Source organism: Pipra filicauda, unplaced genomic scaffold, assembly GCF_003945595.2.
Source record: "Pipra filicauda isolate LSUMZ 115617 unplaced genomic scaffold, ASM394559v2 scaffold383_size682061_pilon, whole genome shotgun sequence".
Lineage (NCBI taxonomy): Eukaryota > Metazoa > Chordata > Aves > Passeriformes > Pipridae > Pipra > Pipra filicauda.
The window spans coordinates 108,505-133,543 of NW_024104513.1; the positions used below are offsets into that span (position 1 = coordinate 108,505).

Consider the following 25,039-nt stretch of genomic DNA (forward strand, 5'->3'; position numbering starts at 1 on the left):
TTAACAAGTATGGAAAAAAATGGTTTGGAAAATAATTGGCTAGAAAGCCAGATAGCAACAAAAATGAGGACTGTGCATAAAGATCAAACAGTTTATCACTGCAAACATAACCCCTCCATAATTCAGGTCTTATATTAACACTTAGGTTGGCATGGAAGACATGTGTTTATCATGCATTTATTATTTATTTATTGGGTGAGACAGAGGCTGAGAGCATCTCATGATTGATGTCCTGCACTGTTAGTGCCATGAGGCTGCCTTAGCTTCACTAAATAATTAGGACAAGTTGGCCAAAACCCATCATCTACGATGTACCAGTTTTATAAACTGGAGCACAAGTAGTTACTTGTCATGTGCCTGAAGCCAGGCCAGAAGCTAGTTTGACTTATAAATATTTATAAGTATTAAAGTGGACTGTCCTTTCTGTAATAAATGCTTACAGTGAAGACTGAACAGTGAAAGCTCCCTGTGAGAAGCTGTGAATCTTCCTGCCTTAGATGTTACAAACCAGCCATGCAAATACCTCTTTCAGTTTCTGGAATACAGCTCAGAGTGGGGCTGGATCCAGTGATTTCCAAGGCCTGCTCCAACCCTGTATTTTCGTGCTCCCAAGCACCTGCCAATGCCTGGTTTTCACCTGGGATGGAAAGACCTTTGTGCTGAGAACATGCACTTACAGATTTGCTAGCTGAAAAGGCATTTGAGTGCACCCCCATACCATAGGCATTAACTTCACCATCTGAACTGATAATAATCCACAGGATATGTGGCAAGACCAACTCCATCCCCAGCAGGAAGCAGGGCAGGCCTTCGAATGCAAGTCTGTCCCAAAGATGCTCTGGGTCCGGCTTCCACAGCAGCTGAGTTTCAGAAAGGAGCAGTTGGAAATGCCTGGCTGCATGCTAGACTTTTAACTGAGTGTGACAGCTAAAGAATGGAGATCTTTTCTAAAAGGACTGCACAGAAACAGCTCTTGTTTAACTGATTTTTTTTTTTAATATAAAAAGCTTTTATTTTTTTTGGAATTAAATTAACTCCTCACACATGTACTTTGCACTGAATCAAAAAAAGAAAACCCAAACAAAAAACAAACAACCCCAAAGTTCAAACCCAGTATATAAAACACAATAGCTAGTCAGATAGGAATACCATAAGGCACACGTTCAAGTATTAGTGTAACAAGTATCCTTGGGTGGGGAGGAGTTCACACAACCCTCCAGCACAGGTTTGGTTCCTTTCCCTCATGTTTAAAAACACAGACTCGCTGCAGCCGTGGTTCCCCTGTGGCCAAGTCCAGGATTGTAACAGTTAAACAGTTCTGCCCTTGGGTCACCTTCTGTCAGTTTTATCAGGAGATTATTGTGGGAGAAAACAGATGCACAATGAAGGTGCTGCTGTGCTATCAGGACAGTTGCTCTGTGACTCCACTGTGTCAGTCCAGCTGCTACTAAGCCAAAACAATGCTCACGTGGCAGTCCCAGCTCACCTGGCTCCAGGTGTACAGAGGACACCATCCAATTACCAACTTTTAACATCATATTTTGCTACCTGTGTGAGAATTTGAATTCACAAAGTCTCCTCCTTAGACTTACCCTGCAAGTTTTAACAAAGGTTTCTTCATTTCTTTACTAAATTCACAATTGTTTTTAAGCAAATGCCTCCCCTGCAATTGAGTGATTTCCCCCCCACACCTGTTCAGGCAGTAGGAGATTCCAAAGGCCACAGAGACCACAGAAAACAGAGAGACAGCCATTTGAACATTTCAACAATAGTGTTGCCTATTTTAAATTAACATTTGGAGAAACATTTCTGCACTGAAACAACTGCTGTAAACAGCATTTTAAAACGTCATCACCTGCATAAATGATTTCTCCCCTTACACTTCTTTCTTCTACCAGACACCTGCGACACACAGACTCAGTGCAGAGGGGGAAGCTCCCAGCAAAAGCCACAAAGACAAGACAACCTCATCGCTGAGTCAAAAGGGTTTCATGCTAGAGGAGCATTTCCCATGCACTGTATAAGGTTTAACTGCTTTTGTGATCCTTTTATTTATTCAGAAGCTGTGTATCTAATGCTTCTTTACTCTGATTATGCATTTCATTGAATGCTGCGAGACTCTATTTTTATTTGTTTCATTACTCTTCTTCTGTTCTCAAGGCATTTTCTTAGGCTTTTGCTTACATGTACCTTAAATTTCTAAATGGTCTACTCTATATGGAACATACTGCAGTGTTTTCATTTTGGTTTTAAAAGCCCCTTAATTTTGTCTATCAGTGCTGTCAGACTACAAAATATTAAATTATAAAAAAGGCTGATATACACAATCCAGTATCCATCAGGATACTTGGTTTTGCACCACAGGTTGAAGGAAATGTTAAAGGTGAAGGAAACAGAAGAACAAATCCAAAAAGCTTCAAAAAACAAGCCAGTTCTAGTTTGGATTTTCCTTTTTAAAAGATATAATGCTCTAATAAATGTAATTTAAGGAAGGTCATACACATGACCAGCATCTGCAGTAGGTCACTTCCTTATTCTCCCACTCCCTCACAAAAATATATATACATATATTTATATTTATAGAAATGAAATGGTTTTAGATCCTTATTTTGCAGACACAAGCTGTACATTTGGAAGGCAGCAAGACACTAGCATTCTGTTTCTTTGCTGTCCACCCGGTTCTGGCGCTGCAGTTTAAAGGACGAAGCTTTCTCACTCCTAATGACAGGATGGTCTGTCAAGTCCTCAAAAGATTTGGCGGCCGAGCTGCTATTTGGGAAAGGGTCCTTCTCAAAGGCATCCTCGTCGATGTGGGAGTCGGTGCTGGGGTCCTCCTGGATGGTGTCCATCCTTTGGTGGTCCTGTTTGGGCGCCGCAGCGACGGCGGGTGCGGCCGTGAGGGGCTGCAGCGGCTGGTGCCGGCTCGTCGACTGTGCCGTGGGGAAGGGCTTGATGATCCGAACGGAGGCAGAGTCCAGGCTGCTGAGCATCTCCACGTTCTGCAAGACACAAGCAGCCATGTCACTGGAAAAAACCCCACCAGGACCTAGTCCAGGGTTCAGTTTCTGAGTCGTTTTTCAAAGGGAGGAGGTACCTCCTGAGGAGTACCTGCACTCCTGTTATGATGGTTTAAAGGCTACCACATCCCCCCTCCAGTCCCTGAAGGCATTTTATTTCTGCTTCTTCCTTCTCTGTATAAAGCCCCACAGTCTCAATGGGACAGAGCTGACTCAGCCCCATCTCCTCCAGGCCCAACACTGCTTTGGCGAAACCTAGGACTAGAAATGCAGGGTCAAGCCGGATGACAGAGAGTTCAGTGCACGGAAGCAGTCCAAGGTACAGCTTATTCCACTCCTCCAACCTGGAGAGTTCCTGGTTTCATGTGCAAGAAGCTGACCTGAAGACAGGGTCAAAGACTGGAAGGACCAGTATCATCACAAACAAATTCTGCAACCCAGATTAAGATAAAAGTCCATTGATTTCTGCTTCTTTTTGAGTATGGTTTAGAAAACATCTAGAGATTTCTAGGCATAAAAGAATCCCCACGGACCTCAGCAAATGCTAGTACTGGGCAGGATGAGATGAGTACCTGCTACCAGTACTGCATTTCCCAACTGCTCCATCCTCAGCAGATCCAAAAGACACAAGATCTATTTGCTAAACTGTTGCTGGTGCAAGGAGCAACTATACCTGTGCTCTCTCTCTACACCTGCTTCTGTGATTTTCATGATTGAATGCAGGTAAAAAGCTCTAAAGGTGACTTTTCTCATGGCATTCAGGAACAGCTATGGGGCACTCAAACTAAGATCACCTTCAGTTCTGTCAGGGTAGATGACAGAGGCAGTCTGCCTCAGTGGTCTCTGACTTCAGTATGCTTCCCTCAGTGGTTGTACAAGGAAGAGCTCTGCAAGGCTTTTTTTTCCCCTCCCCTTACAAAATGACATTACCTTAATCAAATGATTCAATTATTAATAAGAATTAGGTTGTCAAAGCACAGGAAAGGATACCCAAAAATCTATGTCAGAAGGTGCCCTGTGCTGGACCGTGATTAAAATTTATCTTTGCACTTTTTTGCTTTTCCCCTCTCCCAGCTCAGTATCTGCCAGGTGGGAAGTGTGACTGATGGGCCCCTTGAGCAACTGGAAGGCTGTAGCACATCTGGTCTCTAGAAGCTGCCCCCTGCAAACAGCCATTCTGCAGCAAAGACAGGGCATTTTGCAGAGATTTTTGAGCCTTGTGTGGTTCCCTGACACCACTTGGCTGGGAACAGGCAGCCTGTGGCTGAAGCTGCCAAGTGACCTGTGCCGAGGGGATGCCGCACGCGGTGCTCCGCGGAGCAGAGAGGCTTCCTGCCCTGGGAGCTGCGGCTGCTGCCAGAGAGTTGCTCTGGCGACAAGGCACAGCTCTGACAGGAAGGAAGAATCTACCCCACCAAGCTGCAGTGCTTGACAAAGTGAGCACAGGCTTGTTCAGAAATGGCTTCCTCTCAGACTGATCCACCCTCTGCAGCACAAGGCTTCGGGTGTCTCTGATATAACTTCTTTAATAAATCCCCTGCAGACACCCAAGGTTCAGGTTTTCCAGTACACATTGGAGAGCTTTCTGTCAATTCGGGTTCAGACAGCAACTTACACTGGGGCAAAACAGGGACTTTGTGTTCTCCTCATACTGCTTGTCCAATTTCTTGTCCTATTGGAAAACAAAAAAAAGCAAACCAAAACACACAAACACAAAATAAGAAAGTTAATTTCCCAAAGTCCCTGTCCCCTTTTTTTCTGCGGGGATACAGCACTGTGTGGGGTTCTTTTCCCCTTCCCTTACCTCCCATGCCTTCCCATCCATCCCAGGACTGCTTGTGGGTGCAGCACTCCTCTGCTCTAAACCCACACTGCTGATGGTAGCATGCCCCATGCCCACGATCTCAGTTGTCAAAAGCTCCCCCTTTCTCTTTAGCCATCCACCCAAGCTCAACCAAGACCACTTCCCACTCTAGGTCTTCCCTCAAAATATGGGTGTCTTATTTCTTCACAGGGTTTTAGAAAACTTCAACTGTAATGATAAAATTACCAAAATTATACTTGGGTAGAATTCAGGAGGCCAAGAAAGAAAATCTGCCTGGGAAAGAATGAGAAGGGCTCCAGGGAATGGTCATGGGAGCACAGGGTCTGCCAGGCCTGGCAGAGTTTAGCAGGATTTTTGCCTACTGAAGGAGCAGTAAGCCTTACATATGCTGGATTTCCTCACAGGGTTTACTAAAGGCTTCCCACTGGTTTCTCCCACAGACATCCGCCATTTCATGTATGAAGGGAACACTTCTTACAGCAAAATCCAACAGAGCAGTCATCTCAAAGACAGCTTACTCACCACACAGTGCACAAGGATGCTGAGAGGAATCCAAAAGAGTAAGGAGAAGACAAGCACAGAGCCCACTATATTATCCGCTAGGAACTTCCCTGTGAAACCAGTTCAAAACTGTCAGTTACCTACCAAATACTGTTTCATGAACATACACATCTATCCCCATTCTACAGCCACTGCACAGCAAGTGAAGCCTCAGAACTGCTCAGAGAAGCACAGGTTGCAGGAGTAGGCAAAGATAAAATTATAAAATTTTCTAAAATTATATATGTTAACAATAACAGGTTTTTTCTTCTGTTGTTCTCTGATGAGAAATGCTGTCAGGCTGTAACATGTAATATGAGTCACTTTGGAGCAGCTTATACTGAGTCAGCCAAGCTGCCCCTTTCAGTTGTACAAGACACACTGCGAGTCCATCACCAAATTCTGATGCAAGAATCATGTGATAACTACCTGCCTCCCCAAACTAATTATTTGAATACCAAAGATTCACAAACTGCCTCTATCCAAGCAGGCTCAATAGCTTTAATAATTATCTAGGAAACAATGTTTTGTCCCTGAAGTTCAAGATCGAAAGCCCTAAGCCCAGATAACTGCACTGTGGAGGCAGAGGGTCACTGTGAGCACATGCAGTTACCACTCATTACACAGCACTGGCTTATTAACGGGGTTTGTCTGGTTCCAGTAACACAGAGCGAGACAGCAGGGGTGACACCAGGGGTGAGGTGACACCTGCCTGGATTGCACAGTGGGGATCAAGACCAAGAGGGCCCCTTCACAGTGACTCAGCACAGGCACACAGCTTGTGGTATGTGACCTCAGTGGTTTTCTTAAACAACAGAGAAAGGAAGTGTTCCCCCCCTCCCAGCCTGTTGACATTTAAATCCCACCGAGAGGCCCACTTTGTACCACGCTGAATCTAGCTGACCTCTAAAAAGACTGTCTTACTTCCTTTTCTCTAACTGACCACCTCTTGGTATTCAGACAAGAAGCTATCACTTCCTTCACAAGCTTGGAAGATCCCTAGATAGAAAATAACAAAGTGAAAAAATGCAAAATGATCCCCCATCCTTTCAGCTTTGAAAAGCAAGTTCAGTATTGTCAAACTTCAGGCAAAAATACACTTAGATACATCACAAACACAGCTACTGGCTACCCTTGTACACAGGTGAATAAAACCAGCCAGCTAACTCCCTCTGAGGCTTTAGAGGTTCGTGTCATGCACTCAAAAACCCCAAAAGGGTATGGTTGTGTATCTTACCAAAAGTATTGATGCTGAGTTGGTCTATGAAATCCCAAAATCGTTCAATCACATCCTGTACTTGCTTCTCGCATTTGCCCTGCAAAAGTAACAAAATGATCTTATGCTACCTAAGCATTAACTACTTCCTTCTTGGTGAGGGAAGGACACACAAGCATGGTAATGAAATGAGAACTACAGACTCAGCAGGACTTGACTTGCATTCCGAATACACATTTACACTCATGCCCAACAGCAGCAGTCCATTTTTACTGCTTTTATTTTTGGCAAAACAGTTTCAATTCGATTGCTGTTTGAAACAGATGAAGTTTGAAAGTCTGAAATGTGCAAACTCCTACCTTTGGCCCGTGTTAGGGGACATAAAACTGAAGCTTCTAGAGAGGTGTAAGCACTGGAAGCCTCAGATCCCATTACCCATGGAGAAGGCTGCAGCTCTCGGGAGCTCACAGTTACAGACAGACTCATTGCCAGATTGGGTTGTGCTGGTTTAACAGAGTAGATCACTCCAGTTCTGCCAGTGGAATGGTTGGGACGTGCCCTCCCAAATTCACTTCTGCTCACACACAGTTTAGCTCCAACCACTGGGGTCTGCAGGTGACGCGACTGTGCAGCTGCACCACGGAAAAGGCCACTGAGTGCCAGAAACCCACCAGTCTCCCTGCCATGGGCTCACTGCCCCTTCCAGATACTGCCAGCTGGATTTTTGTGTGATTGCTAGCTGACTCGAATGATTTAGAGTCAAAAATTACCTTAATTGGGCTAATGTGAACAACTGTAAAGGCAAGTGCTGCAAACCTAGCCAAGCTTATAGCAGTGCTCATTCACCTCCTTTGCAAGGACTGCCAGCTGGCTGAGCTGTGGGGAGCAGCAGAAGAGGGTAATAAGCAGGTGCAGAGGGTAACAGCTCCACCTTGCACAGGTCTCTGCAGAACTAACTTCCATCTGCAGCCTCCAACACCCTTTACCCCGTGAAGAGAGACTTAAAATGTCCCACCCTGCTCAGCAACAGGTTAAGCTTTGGCTTCTCTTCACCAGCACAGTCCTCCCCAAGGACTCACCCCCCCAGCCAGAGCAGAGCTGGGAACACTCACATTAGTGTCACAGAATCCCACGGTGCAAGGTTTCCCCTTGCGCAGGAACAGGAACTGGTCGTTGGCATCAACGTACGGGGTGCACCTGTCCTGCTCGTCCCGGCAGCACACCTTGCAGGAATTGTCCGTTTCTGTAGCAGAGCAACACACTCATTCCTTGGAAGCACTAAGAGTCACCTGCAACCCACAACCCCATGTCTCCCCTGGTTGACTGTGTTCATCAACAGCTTCCCCACAGGGAAGGCAGGACTATGTGAGTTGCCCAGTTTCAGGCACTCTGATGACCAAGCCTAAAACTCAATCACATGCTCTGTGCAATTAGGGGGTACACTGGGACCAAGCTCTCCAAGCTGATACCCCAACACTGCAGGAAACAACGGGCCAGTGAAGAGGTTCCAAACACATCCACAAAAAGAGATTTAAATATTCCTTGGGGTCTGAGTCCTCTAGACACCTTTCTCCTCAGCTATGCCCTCCATCTCAGTGTGGCTCACAGTGGTTCCTTGCACTGCCCCCATGAAGCCTTCCACCTACTCTCAGCTGCTTTACCACACTTAAGAGATGATACAGAGAGCAGGTTTGCAGTGGCAGGGGACTGGACTTAGGGATCCTTTATTCTCAAAGCACTTTAACCTCTTTGAAATCTTTAAGTACTCATTGCAGGTCAATACTCTTCTGCCAGATGCCTGGTCCAGAGGTTGGTCAGGATCTCTTTACAATCCCTCCCATCCACCTGTGGCAGAGGTGGAAGGTAGGAGAGTGTCCTCTTCTTTAGCTGGAGTGTCAGACCATAAGTCTCATCTTAATGTCTTCAATCCAGACTACCAGAAGACAGGAGGACATTCACATTCCTTTTTCAAACAGAAAACACCTGACAATACCCAACAGTTTTAACTTTTCCAGAAACCACAAGCTCAGCCCTCCCACAGGCCATCCTGCAGCAGAGCCAGTGCTCCCCACAGAGCAGAGATGAGGCACACTCCAGTTCAGTCCCGTGTCACCCACCGTTGCACGCACACGACCGTAGGTTCTTCTCCCTCTCACAGAAAGGGACACACTCCCCATCCTTGCACTTCCCCATGTCCACACAGACGGTGTCATCCGGAGCATTCCCTGGAGGGGGACACTCGCTGCTGTTCCCTACAGATGGAAGTCAGCAGAGTGGGAGGGCTGTGTTAGAGCAAAGGGCAGAGCACCTAAGTGTGCAGAAGAAAAAGGGAAAATAATGGAAATACAGACTTATCCCAGGGGAACCCCAATAGCTTGTTCTTGGCTTTCATCTGCAGGTTGCCTGCCAACTGCTCCGAGAGGCAGCAGAAGCTCTGGAGGCTTTCAACAGCTCGGGCATTGTGGCACTGGCAACCATGCAGTAGGTGCAGACCCTGGAGGCAGTCTCAGCAAAGCAGACACTGACTTGACTCTCTGCCTCCAGAAAAGATTATGAAGAAGTAAACAAGAGGGGAAGTGAAGCAGAGTTGCAGTAATTCCACCTTTTCTATGACAAAATTCATTCTTGTCCCCTCCCAGGGCAACACACTGTTTTGTTTTTTCTTCTTTCAAGGGAAAGAAACAAAGAAGAAAAGAAAAAAAAAAAAAATCAACATTTTTCATGTTCTTCTGGGCAACAAATCACCAAGTGACTCCTGGACTACAATGAAACTCATTATAGGACTCTTTTGTGATGCTTAACCGGTCTCTAAAATTACATGTACCGGATGGATAAAGGGCACTAGACTGAAAGTGGGTTGAACAGGACACTGAGCCTGGAGCGCTTGGCTGGCTGACATATAGGGGACAGAACCACGTCCTACCAGTGCAAAAAGACTCTCCTTTACAAGTGGCATTTATGGCTTCTTGGCATTTCTTCTGTGCACTTTCAAACTGGCAGCCTTTACAGCAGGGACTGTTCCGATCACTGGGGAAAGATCAAAATGAAAGAAATAAATATTAAGCAATTTTAAAAAAATAAGTACAAGTGTGACAAAACCAGAGAAAAAAAAGATGTTTAGGAAAAAACCTACTTCTAGGATACTGATTCATTGATTCAACCCTTGCCCTCTCTGCCCCCTCCCACAGCCATCTTTCTACACACCCACTGAGTCTTCATGTACTAAAGGTAAAATCACATAGACAGTACAGCGTATTGAGAGACAACACAGGGACCCTTCTGTTGAAGGCCCTTGGATCCTCCTCTTGTCATTTGCTGTGCAATTTAGGACAAGACCTTTCACCCTTTCCTTCCCCAAACACTTCCTCCCCTTCCATTTGTCCTGAAGGTTTCCTACTTTTTATTCTGCACTGTCTTTATTTTCATTGTTCTCACCTAACATAAAAGGCCCTTAGTATAAAAATACTCACTAAAATTGAAGGATTTTCTTGCTAAACAACAGGAGTTGCACAAGCTCTCTAATGTTACATGGTGTAAAGCTGAACTATGAAAAAAGATAGGGCACTGCATTGAACAGGGCCATGAACACCCCAAAAAAAGCAAGAACAGAAAGAGGACTCATATAGTGCAGTCACTGTGTTGTCTGCTCAAACACGTTCTGCAGCAGTCTTGAAATATCAGTATGTGATCCCAGCATAAAGCTACCTTGCAATACAAGCAAAAATTGTATCTGCACAGAAAGTTTGCACAGGAAGTTTTAAATCTTGTTTTTCAATTGCCTAAGTTTGCTTTATAACAATGCTAGTAAAAATAACACCACCACAATAATCATTTTCAAGCCTGTAGCTTCTGACACTTCTCAGAAAAAGTAAGAGAATGCTACAAAAACTAATGTATGCATACAGTAGCCTTTCCTGATATCCTTTATTGTCTTGAGCTCACATGTTCAGCCTGAAAGCCAAGAAACAGGCCTGTGACACTGCAAGTGGCTTTAGGAGTTTTCAGCCCTTCACTCTCTCCTGCATAAAGAGAAGTTGCAGTTCATTTTCCCTTACCTGCACTTGGCACCATCTTTCAGTTTACAGTCTGCAGTGCAGCAGGGATCAGCCTGTTGGTACAAGAGGCCAGGATCGCATTCCTCCCCTTCATCCACCCTGGAGTTCCCACACACTTTGTTGTTGCGCTCTTTGAAGCACTCCTGGGCCTTGATCTCTATGGTCCTATGGATGGATTTTTTGCTGCAGCTTGAGAACATCTAGAGAGTCACAGGGGGAAAGAGCAGCACTGAGGAGTGTACCTCTCTGTCAACAACTGGCACCTAAGACAGCCATGGCCTCCCTACACTTCCAAATTTAGGTGTCTCAGAAAGCAGTTATTCCCTCTATACTGTCAGCTTGATACCTCGGAAAAATTTTAAGATGGGAAAGTAAGGGTTGGGTCCGTAATGGACACTGCTACATTACACTGCAGGGACTCCCCCACGCAGCTGGGCTCAGAGCCAACCCCAGCTCTCCCACGGCTTCAGGGCTTCACCACCCCCAGGACGGGATGTGAAGCCGTACCAACAGGGACAGACTGCGCTACCTCTCGGCAGCGGGGCTGGGCACGAGCCACAAGTCAGACTCCACTGCAGACTAATCATCCCCTGATAATCTTGGTTTCTCATCTGCAGAACAGACACAAGGTCAACTCCACATTGCCAATGCAAGCTCCCACTGCAGCTGTGGCGTCTGGCAGTCTCTCTACAACAGCGGCAGCTATGGACCACCCAAACACTACTTGGTACTGAAGGTCCCGGACTGCACTCTTGCTGATGACTTGCTTGCAGCAGCATGTGGCCACAGCTAATTACAAGCAACTAATTAAAATGCACCTTGACATGCTATGAACTCCACTGAAACTCAGATTCCAAAAGATGACCTTATCTTGCAGAGAACCCAACTGCTTGTGAATGTTTTCTCCTTATGGCTAACCCATTACATTCCCGATGGTTTCAAGCTACAGGAATCATTAACTAAACAGAGTTGCCATACAAAGGGTCACTGACCACAGCAGAAACTTGTATGTTGAAGCAAAACTAAACAACCATACCTTGTTGTTTTCATGATCCCCACTGACAGCGATAGGATACATGACATATTTCCCTCCTTCGTCTTCAGTGGGGGCACATTCTGGCAGACTGTCAGGATCATGCTCTGCTCCAAAGTTATGTCCAAGTTCATGTGTCGTAACCAGGTCAGCCTCCTTTTTTGAACATGAAAAAAACAATGTTGAAAAAAATTAGTCCAAGCAGGAAAGGACAGAAGATCCCAGCTAATTCCAGGCCATCAGCACTTCTAAGATACACCAAGAGGGACAGGATGAACATTTTTCTTTTTCTAAAAGTGGAGAAATAAAGGCAAATAAAATTATGGTCCATTTCAAAGTCAAGTTCCAGGACTAGGTTTGAACACTAAATCAGTGCTAAAGGCAAAATGTTGTCCTAGAATACCAATTTAAGCTTGTTTTCAATGCAATAAAGATACTTTAAAGTAAGAAAATTTGCTTTTAAGTAGCTGGAAGGCATAAAAAGTTGAAACAAAAACCAATTGAAAGGAACACCAGCTACTACAATTAGTCAATCTCTTGTTTAACATCTATTGCCATTAGAATTATTTCTTCTAAAGGGATGATGACATTAGGAGCGCTGAATAAACTCTGCTATTGCATGATTACTGGGAAAGACACCGACAATTGTGGCCCAACAGGGATGCATTTCCAACATTATTTATGCAAGACAGGTCTGCCTGTGCTGAGGATCCTAAACCGGCTCTGCTTGCTGTGCGCCTCCCACAGCACCTTAGCCAGCAGATGGTGTCAACCTCACAAGGTGACAACCACAAACTAACCTTGCACAGAAATAAAGGTGAATGCAAGGACACCAGGAAGTTCAGGAGAGGGAATCCCTCAGTGCAGCTGCTGTGTGGGCTCGGGAAGGAGCAAGCACTGGAATGAGCAGCACTGGTTCGTGTCTAAGCATGGCTAATGTGAGAGCCAGAGACAGGAGAGCTGCCCAGGGATCCCTCCTGTGCTTCACTGGGTTTTATTTGGAGAAGGGTTTTAAGCAGGTTTTTTTCTTTTTTTTAAACCCAAGTGGCTATTATGCAGCACTTTCCCTGTGAAACCAATCCGTAATGCTCCCACTGCCTCATCCCAAGCCTTGTGCCTCCCACTGGGAAGACAAAAAACTCAATTTCCTTTGTAATCCAAGGCACAACTCCAATTTGAAGATTGATGCAAATGGCATGGCAACAGCAAGAGTTCTCTGTCAACATCCTTCTAACACAAAGCTTCACTGTCTTTTTTTCCTATCTTCTTGACAGTTTCTGTGCCAAGTTTTAGCCCACACATCAATTATGAATTCCCTTTATAATCAGGCTACAGAAAAGCACAGCTGAGAAGTCAGCAGAAGTCAGCAAAAGCAAAATATGCCCAACTGCAAAGATTCTGTAGATGCAGACACAGGCGCTGCTCTGGTATCTTTACAAGTGAGACAAAGCTCATATTCAGGCCTTTATGTATTTACTGTCTTATAAAGTATGGAAAAAAATCCAGACAGCATCAACTTATAGTAAGCTTAGTATAAGCACTAATAAGTCCTGTTCTCTTCCTCAGGACACAAAAATCAAGTGACAGAATTTCATTAAAATGCTCAAACTAAACCTCCTACTTTGCCTCCTTGTTCTTTTTGAGGGTGTGTTTGTTGGAGTTTTGTTGTTTGTTTGGGTTTTTTGTTAAAGCAAAATACATTTAAATTCATCTTTAGATATCAGAAACTTGTTTACACCTAGGAACCTACAGTTCCTATTAGACACTAGCTGTGTTTCCTCACTCCTCTTTCGCAGTGAATTCAATCTCCCCTTGTAAGCAACAACAAAAAGGATGATTTTTGTTTTGTGACCTACATCCTTGTCCCCAGGAAGCTGACTCAAATGGAAAGACAGCAGCTTGTTTCAGAGAGCACAGAAGGTTGTCACAATCCCATGGCACACACCACCAGCACACACATACAAGGAGGATCCTCACCTTTGTGAGGATGGTCTTCCCATAGTTCTTGGTGCTGGTTAGGCCACTGTTCAAATAGATATCCTTCTTTGCAATTTGACTGTAATAAGCTATAGAAGGGAGAAATAAACAAATGAAAATTGACAAACATTTTTCTTGGGTTTCAGGGTACTTTTGGGGAGACAGGGATCCTTGTCTGGGGAAATGAACAGCTTTATTGTTCTCACAGGCTCACTAGTGAGAGCATGCTTCTTGCCAGTTTTTTGGGCTGGGAAATCTTTCAAGCACAGCTCAAACAGCTCATGTATTGCAGTAAAGGGGAAAACATCAGAAATTTCCAAGACAACAGCATCTGCCATTCCACAACCACTGCAAGATGCACCCACACAAAGCAGCCCTTGGTCTAGGGTTTGTTCTAGCCAGCTTGTTCACACCAATAGCTTAGTGACTTTTATCCTTCCTTCCCTTCTTTTTCCATCTCCAGCCAAAAAAATGGCCATCTCTTCTATGCAAAAAACAACTACTAGAGTGTATACAAATAATACAACATACTCCAGGAAAGTTGGAGAAAAGGATTAAACACAAATAACAAAAACTAGCTTTCAACCCACAACTGGGACAGAAGAAGAAGAAGCCTTGCCTTTAGGACAAATGCCACCATGGCTGTTAGGTCTGGGAGAGCCAACATAAGCCAAACCAAGCGTTCCCATGTCAAAATCTTGATACGTGAAGAGATGAGCAAGGCACACGTGAGCTGCTTTCTCAGCAATATCAAAGCTAAATTGCTTTAATAAAGAAAAAATATAGTCAAATCTCTGTTAGAAAGTTTACAGTGCATATCAGAAGTCTACAGATAAGAACATTTATCTAATGTGCAGACAGGTACCTCTTAAATCTGGTTAAGTCAGAAAAAAGCAGCTGTTTAGCTGTCCTACAGAGCTGCAGAAAATTAAACAAACACCCAAATACATTGTATGCATTAATTTACATAACTTGTCCATTCATTTCCCATTTTTGCAGGGAGGGGAAAACCAAGTACAATAATTTGATGAAGGTCACAAGGCAGTCAGTCTCAGGGCCAGACATATCAGGACTGTCTTTCTGACTCAGACCATATTAATAAGACTAATTGGTGTCTGCTCTGTAGTTATGCAATGGAGCCCTTTACCATGGGCTACAGGGCACAGCAGCTGGTTTGACTTTGTGTGACACCCACACATCATGCGAAGGGAGCAGAGGAGTTTCACCCGTTACTACAGAGCAGATGTATGAATGAGTAATCCCCTGTAAAAGACAACATTTTTCAAGGGTTACAACCTACCTCTAGCAGCATTTTCACATCCCAGGCATCTTTTTTATCATCTGGGTAGCTTCTTGCCATATTGTAATGCTTTTCTCCAGGTTTTACAGAATGTGGCTCGTTGTGGATGATAATCTACATTTCAAAAAGGGCAACAATAATGTAGAGGAATTTTGGTCAATTTTATAGCTACAGAAAAGGTTTAAATGTAATTTTAAACGTCTCCTTGTAAGGAGAAAAATTCAGACTCGGTATGATTCTAACGTTAACTTTCCAGGCTCTGCTAGTTAAAACACTAATTACATCATAAGTAACTACACCAGCCTTTTTACAGGATAACATCAAAAGTTTCACTGTAACATTCTGTTTTGATGTGCATTTTACTCTTTAAAAAAAACCCCAAATACAACCAGTAAAAATAAGCCCAAATCATTTCAGAGTTCTAGCTAACCAAAACATATTTTAAAGGATTGTTACTTTCCCAGGAACCTAGAATTAGTGCTTCATATTCTCTCCCCTCCCCTGCCCAATTAATGCTTCTCTCTTGTTCCTGCAGACTTTTTCCCAGCAAAGGGGCAGCTAGCTTGTCCCATTAGTCTCCATGTCCCACATCACAGCTCTTGCAGTATGCTGAGCTGATGCATTCCTCCTGGTTTTAATGCCCTTTTTCATGTTTCTGTGTGCTAACTCTCAGATGCCATCATAAAACTGAAGTCACTACATTACCTAATGTCCACTCTACACCAGCCTCTACAATATCATGATGTCTAAGGGAGCCACTAAAGCTCTTCAGGCAGGATTTGTGTTTTTTCATCTGTATTTGAGGCCCACTCAGGCCTTGTAAGCTAAGCAGCAGCCACAGACAGAAATATGACATAAATTCATAAAAGTATATCTGACAGAAACAAGAACTGCTCATTTGGGGAAAAAAGCATCTTTGGATTGAGATTAAATATGGAAGTATTCTCCCTGAAAACTCACATCTCAAACACTGTAGGAACTGAAAATGGGCATGATGTCTCAGATCATTAACACTATCACTGGTAAGATGCTATTTCTGAGTGCTCCTGGATGGAGTTAATAATGTAGGATTTTATTATCTTAGCTCTAATCCAGATAAAATAAACAGAAACCCCAACATTTAAACCATGTTTCTTTAATTTGGAAACCCTTTGCAGAGTTCAGTGAATACCTGCTCTATCTGTATGCCGTACCCATTGAAGGTTCCATCATCCCAGGAAGTGTTTCGGTAGATGTCATCTACTCTGTCTATCAGTTCAATCTATTTAGAAAAGAAACACAAGTTACTTAGTTGAGCTTTCATGCAGTAAAAGTCAAGACACTCTCAGAAGGTGTACTTATCTAGAAACACCCACTTCAAATTAAAATCAAACCTCATATAAGGTAACAGACATACTCTCTGGATCCAAGTGCTGTTGGTTTTGGATCAGTGAGTATTATCAAATACCCTCGAAAATTTTCCATTTTAAAAAAGCAAACTTTTCTATTTATCACTTTAATTTGTATAGTGGAAGAACAATAGCATTAAGAACAAGACATCTTGGGAAACACTTTGTTCAAACACTACTTTTCCAGATTTCTTTAAAGGGAAGGGCAGAGGAGGGAGTTGTTTTTACTGCTTTGTCTTAGCAGTTAAGTCTAAGTGCTTAACTAGTTTAACTGATTCCCCAAGCTAAAAAGCTATTATTTTCCTCATTATGGTTCAAGCACAAGGTTCCAGATGTGAGTGCTCACAATCAATACCTCCCTTTTCAAACTGCTGGCATATTCTGAAAAACCACCTTCTACTAAATAGAAATGCACAAACTTGCTGAGAATGAGAAGTGACATTCAGAGCCACTCAATAATAGTTAATACTTTAGTTTTCCAACTACTGTGTTGTTAATAGTACACATCTACCCAGGAAACACAACAGTGGGTCAGCCTCAGCACATGTCAGATGCTGAGATAAAAGCATCTCTGCAAACACACCAATTGAGGCCCCCTTACCTGGAGATGTAAAAACAATTTTGGGGACAGAAAGGTCAAAAGGCCAGCAAAGGTGAAACAGAGTGATTAGCATTTCAAAGAGTCGAACTCAGAAAGAGACTTCTGGCAAACAACAGACCTCCAAAAGCGTTTTCATTTGATTTTGTCTCCAGTTCCCAACCCCCCCATACTCTCCACTTCTGCTGAAAGGCTGCAGACAGGCCTTGTTCTATTCCACAAAAACTTGTCAGGTAGACAATCACACTGTTTTTGGCTGGGTTACTTGGTAACTGGTACACGTGATGGAGCCCTGCTATCCTGAGGATGGCTGAACATCTGCCTGCTGATGGGAAGCAGTGAATTCATTCCTTATTTTGCTTTGCTTCTGTGAACAGCTTTTGCTCTGTTGTTTCTATCTCAGCCTACAAGTTGTCTCAGCTTTACCCTCTTTATTCTATCCTCCACCATCTGTGAGGAGCAAGTAAGCAGCTGTGTGAGGCTGAACTGCTTGCTGGAGTTAACCCACAACACCCATGTACAACCAAAGAAACTGTTTACTGTGCCTGCTTCTAATTTTATTGTACTGGACAGAGAATCCCGAAAGAATTTGGAAAAAAACCAAGAAATCTACGTAAGTTGCATTTGCCTCTCCTATGAGCATTAAACATGCTAGAACTTCAGAGATGCTTGGATCCTTTGCAGTGGATTTCAAAAGCCAGGAAACTCTTAAGTTCTGACTGGGGAAAGAGAAGTTCTTAGGTAGAAAATGGCATAGCCACAAGAAATATATGAAAGGAAGGAATTTGCTTATAAGCAAACTTGAAGAAGACCTAACTACAGTATCATCATTATAAACTATTTTTAAAGCATGATTTTAGCACTTTCCCATTTAAAAATTACACACAAGTCACAAGTCACTTACACAAAAGTAGTATAAGCTGTATGTTGTTTTAACTGCTGGATCACTATGTTTTCCTATGTTAGTTCCAGCAAATTTTAACAAAGTCCATTTACTTACCAAATAGTTTATAGTGGTACTCTCTTCTCCACGGCCCATATACTTGAAAAAACGATGATCTGCCACTACCAACATCTTGCACGTGTTTTTGGAGTTCTCTGGAGTGGCTCTTTTCTTCCGATGGATGCTTGCTACAGTGAATATTTTAAATACAATAAACACTCAATACAACTACCACTGCTGAGTCTATTATCCTTATTTAAGTCATGACTGTGAATGTGGGTGTGTTTCTGTGGAGAGAATGGGGATGTTTAGTTTTGGGCTTTTTTTTAATAGCTATTCTTAAATTTTGTCTTCGTAACAGTGCTCAAACTTACTGTAAGGAAAGGAATGTGTAGCAGTGAAATCAAGTTATTCCTCAGATTTACCTATAGAGCTTTCATGGTCATCACCTCAGCCTCAGACGTCCTGTTCCTAGTCATTATCCCAACCTCTGCTGACACAGCAAAGGACAGAGGAAAAAGGGATTGAAATCTCTCAAAACCCCATCATAGCTCAAGATGGATTTCTTGAGTGACCATCAAGGCCAAACAGATCCTGCTGCACAGTGCACAGAAGTACAAAGTTGTTTTAATGTTCATCTCAGAACATGTACCTACATTGCTGCCAGCTGTCATAAACTGCTCAGGCCTGATGAAAAGGCTTCCTCTCCTTAGCCTACATTTTGGTGGGGCCAAACATCCATTCAACAAGCCAGGAATAAATATGCCCTGAGCAACAGTATCTTCCTTTCATCAGTTGTTGGGGTTTTTGTGGATGGGGAATGGGCATGAGTTAATGCCACTCCCCACCTTCATGCCCCCAGTGAATTTAAAGAGTTAACAGTTAAACTAGAAACAGCAACACAGATTATTGCCCAGGTTCTGACCTTACTTGCCAACACAGCCAGAATTCAAGTGTTTCAAAGATGCTGCTCTCCCAACTATGGACACTCACCTTCGTTTTGCTTCCTGTCTTCCAGTCCTTTTGGCAACAGTTCTTCTTCATTCAGCTTTAAATAACCACACACTTTGGGGGACTGCAATCTTGAGAAGTCTTTAATGTCTTCAGATCTGTAGACCAGCAGTCTTTCATCTTCCACATCATCTACGAATCTCCACAGTGGCTAACAGCACAAGAAGAAGTTAGTAACGCTGTGAATGCAAAGCCTAAGTCTAGATAGGTAAAAAAATTATAGGTATGTACCACCAAACCTCCACAGCTTTCTGTGCCCACACACAAATGCACTAGACTATGATAACCTCGCCCACAGCAACAGGTCTACTGATAAAATGACATCCCCAAGAAAGCCAACAGAATTCAACTCTCTTATGCTACATGGGCATCCAAAACTCTGAGATCATCTTAACAGAGCAGTTTTTGCTTTACTAACATATCCTATTTTTTCCGAATGTAACAGCTACAGGAACACCACGAAATACAGCACGGACAGGGTCTGTTCTTTGGCCAAAGCCAAGCAGCACTGACCACATCCACAACACAGAGCACCTGGGTTTGGGTCTCCTCTGGCCCTCAGGCAGTGCTCTTGCAACTTCAGACAGCTATTATTTAGCACACCGTGCTTTCAGTTTAGCACACTGTGCTTTCAGTTCACAGCAAAAAGGTCCCAAAACATGAAGGCCGTGCCAGTCCAGCAGCCACGTCTGCAGCTCAAAACTGAGTGTTTCACATGCTAAGGTAAGGTCTGAGGGCACAGGTGGTTTATACAGAGGTCCATAACCTTTCCAAATGATACAGGAGCACCATGAAAACAAAAGCAGGCAACAGTGGAGCAGCTTTGTCCATGCTGCCTTTTGGGAACAGACTCTAGCAGGCATCCTCTCTGACTGCAAACAGGCATCATCTCATCCAGGGCTGGTCAGGGGCAAAAGCTGACCTGGGGACACCGACAGTGAGTTGGAGCCTGCACACCATTGCCTGCCCTCAGCTGCACGGACACAGACAGCGAGGAGCAAGGGAGTCGGCTGCACTTACACTGCTCTGAACCACAGATGCAAAAACGCTTTAAATCATCAAACAGCTACTGTATGTTGGTGATGTAAAACACAAGTACAGTGATTTGGATATTTTAATCACATTTTTATACTTTCACATGACTAGATTTCTCAAGTCTACCCATAACTCTGCATCCTTGGGTTTGGAGACAATTACAATATCCATATAACATTCAGCCATAATTACTGTCATTCAAACATTCTAATACTGCTTGTGTCTGGGAATATACTGCACTGAACAAGTCATTAGGATAGTCTCTAATTATATAGTTGTTGAATATATTTTTTTAACCCACTGTTTAAAATAAGCAATGAACACATGAAAAACAAGGGAGTTGGGAAAAATACTAGATTTATAAATGAAGCTCTAAGATAAAAAAATAGATTTTCAAATGAAGGTTTAAGAATGGGAAAAATTCCACAACATAACACAGCCAAAATTTTAGAAAGCTCCACAGACCTCCACTCTGCTCAGACTGCCACACAGTTTGTTATTCTAGAAGACATGATTACCACTAATTATTATCGTTATCCATTTCTGTTTCTGAAACCTTTTCCTGTTTAAAACATACCTTCTGCCCGATGTATCTAAAGCATGCAACCATCAGAGAATGTCACTAATAAAAGTCAACATTTGCAACAGTCACACTGGTTTCACATTTCCCTTCCTGCCCCTTCTCACCCCAAAACAAACACCACCACCAAGTCTACTCTGAGCTACAGAGGTGTCAAACGTGACTAACTAGAAAGAGAAATACCCACAGGGAAAGAAAATGATTGTTTGAATACAGTTTCCCACAGCAAAGAGTACCTCAATATTGTATTCTTCTCCATCAGTATTGATTCGCACTGTAAAATCTTCATCCCCAATATGTGCCACAACCTTGGAATTATGCTCTCCTTTAACATAGGCAAAGAAGATATAAGTTAATTCAGCTCTGCTTGCATGCACTCCTACGCTGTTTGTTAGGGGTTTTTTTAATCGTTTCTAAACTTCATGCCAAATTACCTTCCTTGGTCTCTGAAGAACTGTTCAGTACAAAGAAAAAAAGAAATGAACCAACACTTCCCCCCAGTTTTAACTTCTCAATGGTCATAGTCAACAAGACTCAGATGTAACTCTTAATTTTACAGAAAGTGTTGAGATGGCTCTGGGGATTAGTAAGCGTGCATCTATTATCACACAGCAGTTTCACGGCGTCAGCCTGGACTCCAGTGGAAAAGACTCACTACATCACACAGATAACATAGAAATAAAAACAACTTAGCAGAAGCATTAGTGCTGGACAAAAGTGGAGTGAGATACCCTTTATTTACAGAAAAGTAATCTACAAAGAACTATCTGTAAGTCTTTTAACTGAGCAATCTGGGCATCACTGCAGTACCTCTACTTCTCTTTGTGTTCTGGGACACAGAACAAGTCCTACATTCCAGCTGGAATTAGAGCCACCATCATCATTTAAAAAAATAAATTATAATTTGCCAAGCCACAGCTTGAGTAAATTATACCTTTGTGTTCTGCCAAACTAAACACAAGAGTCCTATCTTAGAACACGGGTGCAATAGCTCAAAAAAACCCTACCACCCACCAAACCTAAAAAAAATAAATCCCCAAACACACCACAAAAACAAAACCAGAAAACCCAAAGGGCATAAGAATTAAGCTTATTTGTTCATCCTAATTGTATCTGACAAAAATAAGGAAAATACACCATTTACTCTGGCCAAGAGACTCCTGCAAAGCTGTGGTTTCTCAGCATTGACCCATAGTCTACTTCATACTAACCAACGACATGTCCAGTGAAAAAGTCTTGCCATTGAACACGATACTCCTTTTCCTTGCCTTCACCATCCACAATTAATGCTTGAAATTTTTCTGAAAAGTGTTCAGCAGTTGCAGTTAAGTATAATTTAAAGTGCCTGTAAGAGAATTTACTTATATTTACTTTTAAGCAAAGTATGCACATAACAGATACATTCAGTCACTATTTTACTGAGGGTCCAAAAGATGTTACAAAGCATTAATTCTGATAAGCTGGCTACAAAAACATATACCTTATAATTCATAACTGTAAATATTTTAAACCGTCACAGATGTTTAATTAAAAAATAGAAAAAATAACCCCCAAAATCCAAAACAGTCACTGTTTGCTCATGATGTGCCTTCTCCATTTGCAGTCAAGCAAAAACAGCTACTGGTGAGTATTTAAAGAAAATTCAGACCAGGGAATTTCTTTTATCTATCCCATCTATATTACAGAAGCACAGAATCACCTAGGTTGGAAAAGACCCCTGAGATCGAGTCCAACCTATGACCAAACATCACCTTGCCAACTAGACCATGGCACTAAGTGCCACATGCAGTCTTTTCTTAAACACCTCCAGGGACAGTGACTGTACCACCTCCCTGGCCAGTCCATTCCAACGCCCAATCACTCTTTCTGTGAAGAACTTCTTCCTAATGTCCAACCTAAACCTCCCCTGGCACACCTTAAGACTGTGTCCTCTTGTCCTGTTGCTTGTTGCCTGGGAGAAGAGGCCAATCCCCACCTGGCTACAGTCTCCTTCCAGGTAGTTGTAGAGCGTGATAAGGTCTCCCCAGACCCTCCCCCTCTCCAGGCTAAACAACCCCAACTCCATCAGCAGCTCCTAATCAGAATTCTGCTCCAGACTCTTCACCAGCCTCATCGCCCTCCTCTGGACACACTCCAGCACCTCAGTATCCTTCCTAAACTGAGGGGGCCCAGAACTGGACATAGCACTCAAGGTGCAGCCTAACCAGTGCCAGGGGAAGAATCACTTCCCTAGTCCTGCTGGCCACACTATTCCCGATACAGGCCAGGATGCCATTGGCCTTCTTGGCCACCTGGGCACACTGCTGGCTCATGTTCAGTACCCTGTCAATCACCTCCAGGTCCCTTTCTGCCTGGTCCTTGTCCAGCCACTGTGTCCAGCCTGTAGTGCTGCTTAAGGTTTTTATTTTCTGAAATAAAACAGTCAGAAGACCATACACAGAAATCTGAACTCTCTACATTTTTTTATGATATATTGTCACAAAAAGTAAAGGTTATCCCAAGAAGTAAGCGGAGAACCTTCTCTATAAACCAAGAGCCCATAAGGCTTCTTATGTGGTCTTTGAGTCAAAGATTTTGGCATGCTCCTCTGCAATCATTCTGTCACCATCACTGGCAGTATTGCAACCTCACCACAAAGTCAGAGTGCATGAGGCAGTGCAAAACAGGGACAGTCAGACATTTGATCCCATTAACTTTTCATACTTGGTACTTAAAAATTTCCTCCCCCTCCAACATTTAGAAGTTCAAAAATTATGCACAAGTTGCATGACAGTTGTAAACGACACAGGGGAAAGGCATATGAGAACACAGTAAACAAAGATGTCAGATGAACAAAATCGATGTATAATTGTTAATATAAAGCATTATTCTCATCCTCATGCCCATTTTAGATCAACAATTTCAGCACTCAAATGCCTATAAGGCACTTTTCTGACTTCCAGAATAAAATCCCTAGAATCATCATGCCTGCTCCCTTCTATCTCTCCTTCCCCTTTCATCTGTGCTTCTCTTTCCCATCTTATAACAACAACATCACAAAAAAGATTAGAACTGCTTTATTTAATAGAAAGTTTACACTCAGAAGGAAGACAATTAAACCTCCGTGAAAAAAAATACATCTCCTGGGCAACACATCATGTGTGCTGCCAAACAGAAGGCTGAGATTTTCAAGAACCAGAGGACAGTCAAGAAGTATGACAATGTTGCCAGATGAGGTATAACTGGGATCCAACCCAATCAGTGGAAGTAATCTACATGAAACTAAAGTCTAGAACAAAGCAAAAGAAATCCTAAATCACTGCCACTTCAGCAATCAGAGCCATACAATGTAACTTATTTTCTCCTTTCCTCTGTGTGTCTCTGAAGTTATATAACCATGGAGATGACTAACTTAAAAGAACTGGCCAGTCATGACAGAAAACAAGATAACTATTTCTGGGTTTGAAACTGCACATTATTAATCACAAACTGAAGGAAAATATTATGCTATTTCATTTAATTACCTTTGCAGGGCTGAAAAACTTAAGAGCCTCTCTACATGTGTCTCAGGTTGGAGGTCCCTCTTCTTCAGTGAGTGTTGCTGGATGCTGGACTGAGAAAGGATGTCGTAGTCTGAAAGCATGGACTCAACTGTGTCTGGAAGACCAACAAGGAAAATTTCAGTTTAAAAAGACTCTCTTCCAAATGCACACACAAAAAAAGAACAAATCAGAGCCACCCATTTCAACAGCAAGACCACAGTTTGCTCTAATTTTAGGATAACTATTGTACATTTATGTAAAGGTGCATTTTGTGTAGGCAACTTGAAATCAGAGTGAGACAAGACACAGTCTGAGAGAGACAAACAAAGAGTTTAGTTCACTTGTTATAGCAATTTCTGAGCAACTAATCCATCACTTTTACTGCCACAACAATGCACAGCTAATGCCCTCCCTGTCTGCCCCCCAGAAACTAAATGGTGGACACCTGTTGGTCCTCATATGAATCTAAGGAAGTTTAGCCTAGGAGACTTATACCAAACTAACTCCAGATTGGGACTGCATTTTTTACCTTTCTGTCCAACAGTAGACAGAAAACAGACATCTGCATAGCATCATCAATCAGAACTAACTAACAAAGCAACTCATATGATGCACCTTCAGGTACCCTGGTTTCCCAATACCTTACCACCATACAAAACCCCTTTGATTTTCAAACTCAGAATATGAAAACTTGTTCAGAAGAAGGAGACCAAATGCCTGAACTCCTATGGGGAGCAGCACACACATTACAAATTCAGATCAATACTTTGCAGTATTAACAAGTGCACCATGACGGCTGCCAACAGTGTTTGACTCTTGCTGATAAAGCCTGCTGCTGTTTCCTAAGGCATTCCTTCACCAGAGCACCCATCCACACTCTTCCTTCTCTGGAGCACACACCACCCAGTGGGACATCTGACCTTCACTTCTATCAGCTGCTATTTACAGCCTTAACCAGAGGCCCTTATTCCCACATCACTGTCTTCCTTCTCAGCCAGAG

The 25,039-nt window shown here is 43.0% G+C and overlaps 1 protein-coding gene across 1 annotated transcript in view; it reads right to left on the reverse strand.

Annotated features, from left to right (window-relative positions):
* Positions 1-973: 973 nt before the first annotated feature.
* The window catches only part of ADAM17 (ADAM metallopeptidase domain 17), a 35,312-nt gene continuing 11,246 nt past the window's right edge, over positions 974-25,039 (reverse strand). Inside the window, exons 2-19 of the mRNA XM_027713402.2 lie at positions 24,022-24,154; positions 21,730-21,863; positions 20,755-20,843; positions 18,886-19,054; positions 17,950-18,080; positions 16,135-16,224; positions 14,964-15,077; positions 14,283-14,427; positions 13,664-13,752; positions 11,690-11,842; positions 10,654-10,853; positions 9,522-9,625; positions 8,716-8,850; positions 7,711-7,841; positions 6,620-6,698; positions 5,365-5,453; positions 4,633-4,689; positions 974-2,999 (exon numbers count right to left, since the gene is read on the reverse strand). Coding sequence (XP_027569203.2) covers positions 2,649-2,999; positions 4,633-4,689; positions 5,365-5,453; positions 6,620-6,698; positions 7,711-7,841; positions 8,716-8,850; positions 9,522-9,625; positions 10,654-10,853; positions 11,690-11,842; positions 13,664-13,752; positions 14,283-14,427; positions 14,964-15,077; positions 16,135-16,224; positions 17,950-18,080; positions 18,886-19,054; positions 20,755-20,843; positions 21,730-21,863; positions 24,022-24,154 — 2,393 coding nt within the window. The 3' untranslated portion in view covers positions 974-2,648. The remainder of the gene's footprint in view (positions 3,000-4,632; positions 4,690-5,364; positions 5,454-6,619; positions 6,699-7,710; positions 7,842-8,715; positions 8,851-9,521; positions 9,626-10,653; positions 10,854-11,689; positions 11,843-13,663; positions 13,753-14,282; positions 14,428-14,963; positions 15,078-16,134; positions 16,225-17,949; positions 18,081-18,885; positions 19,055-20,754; positions 20,844-21,729; positions 21,864-24,021; positions 24,155-25,039) is intronic.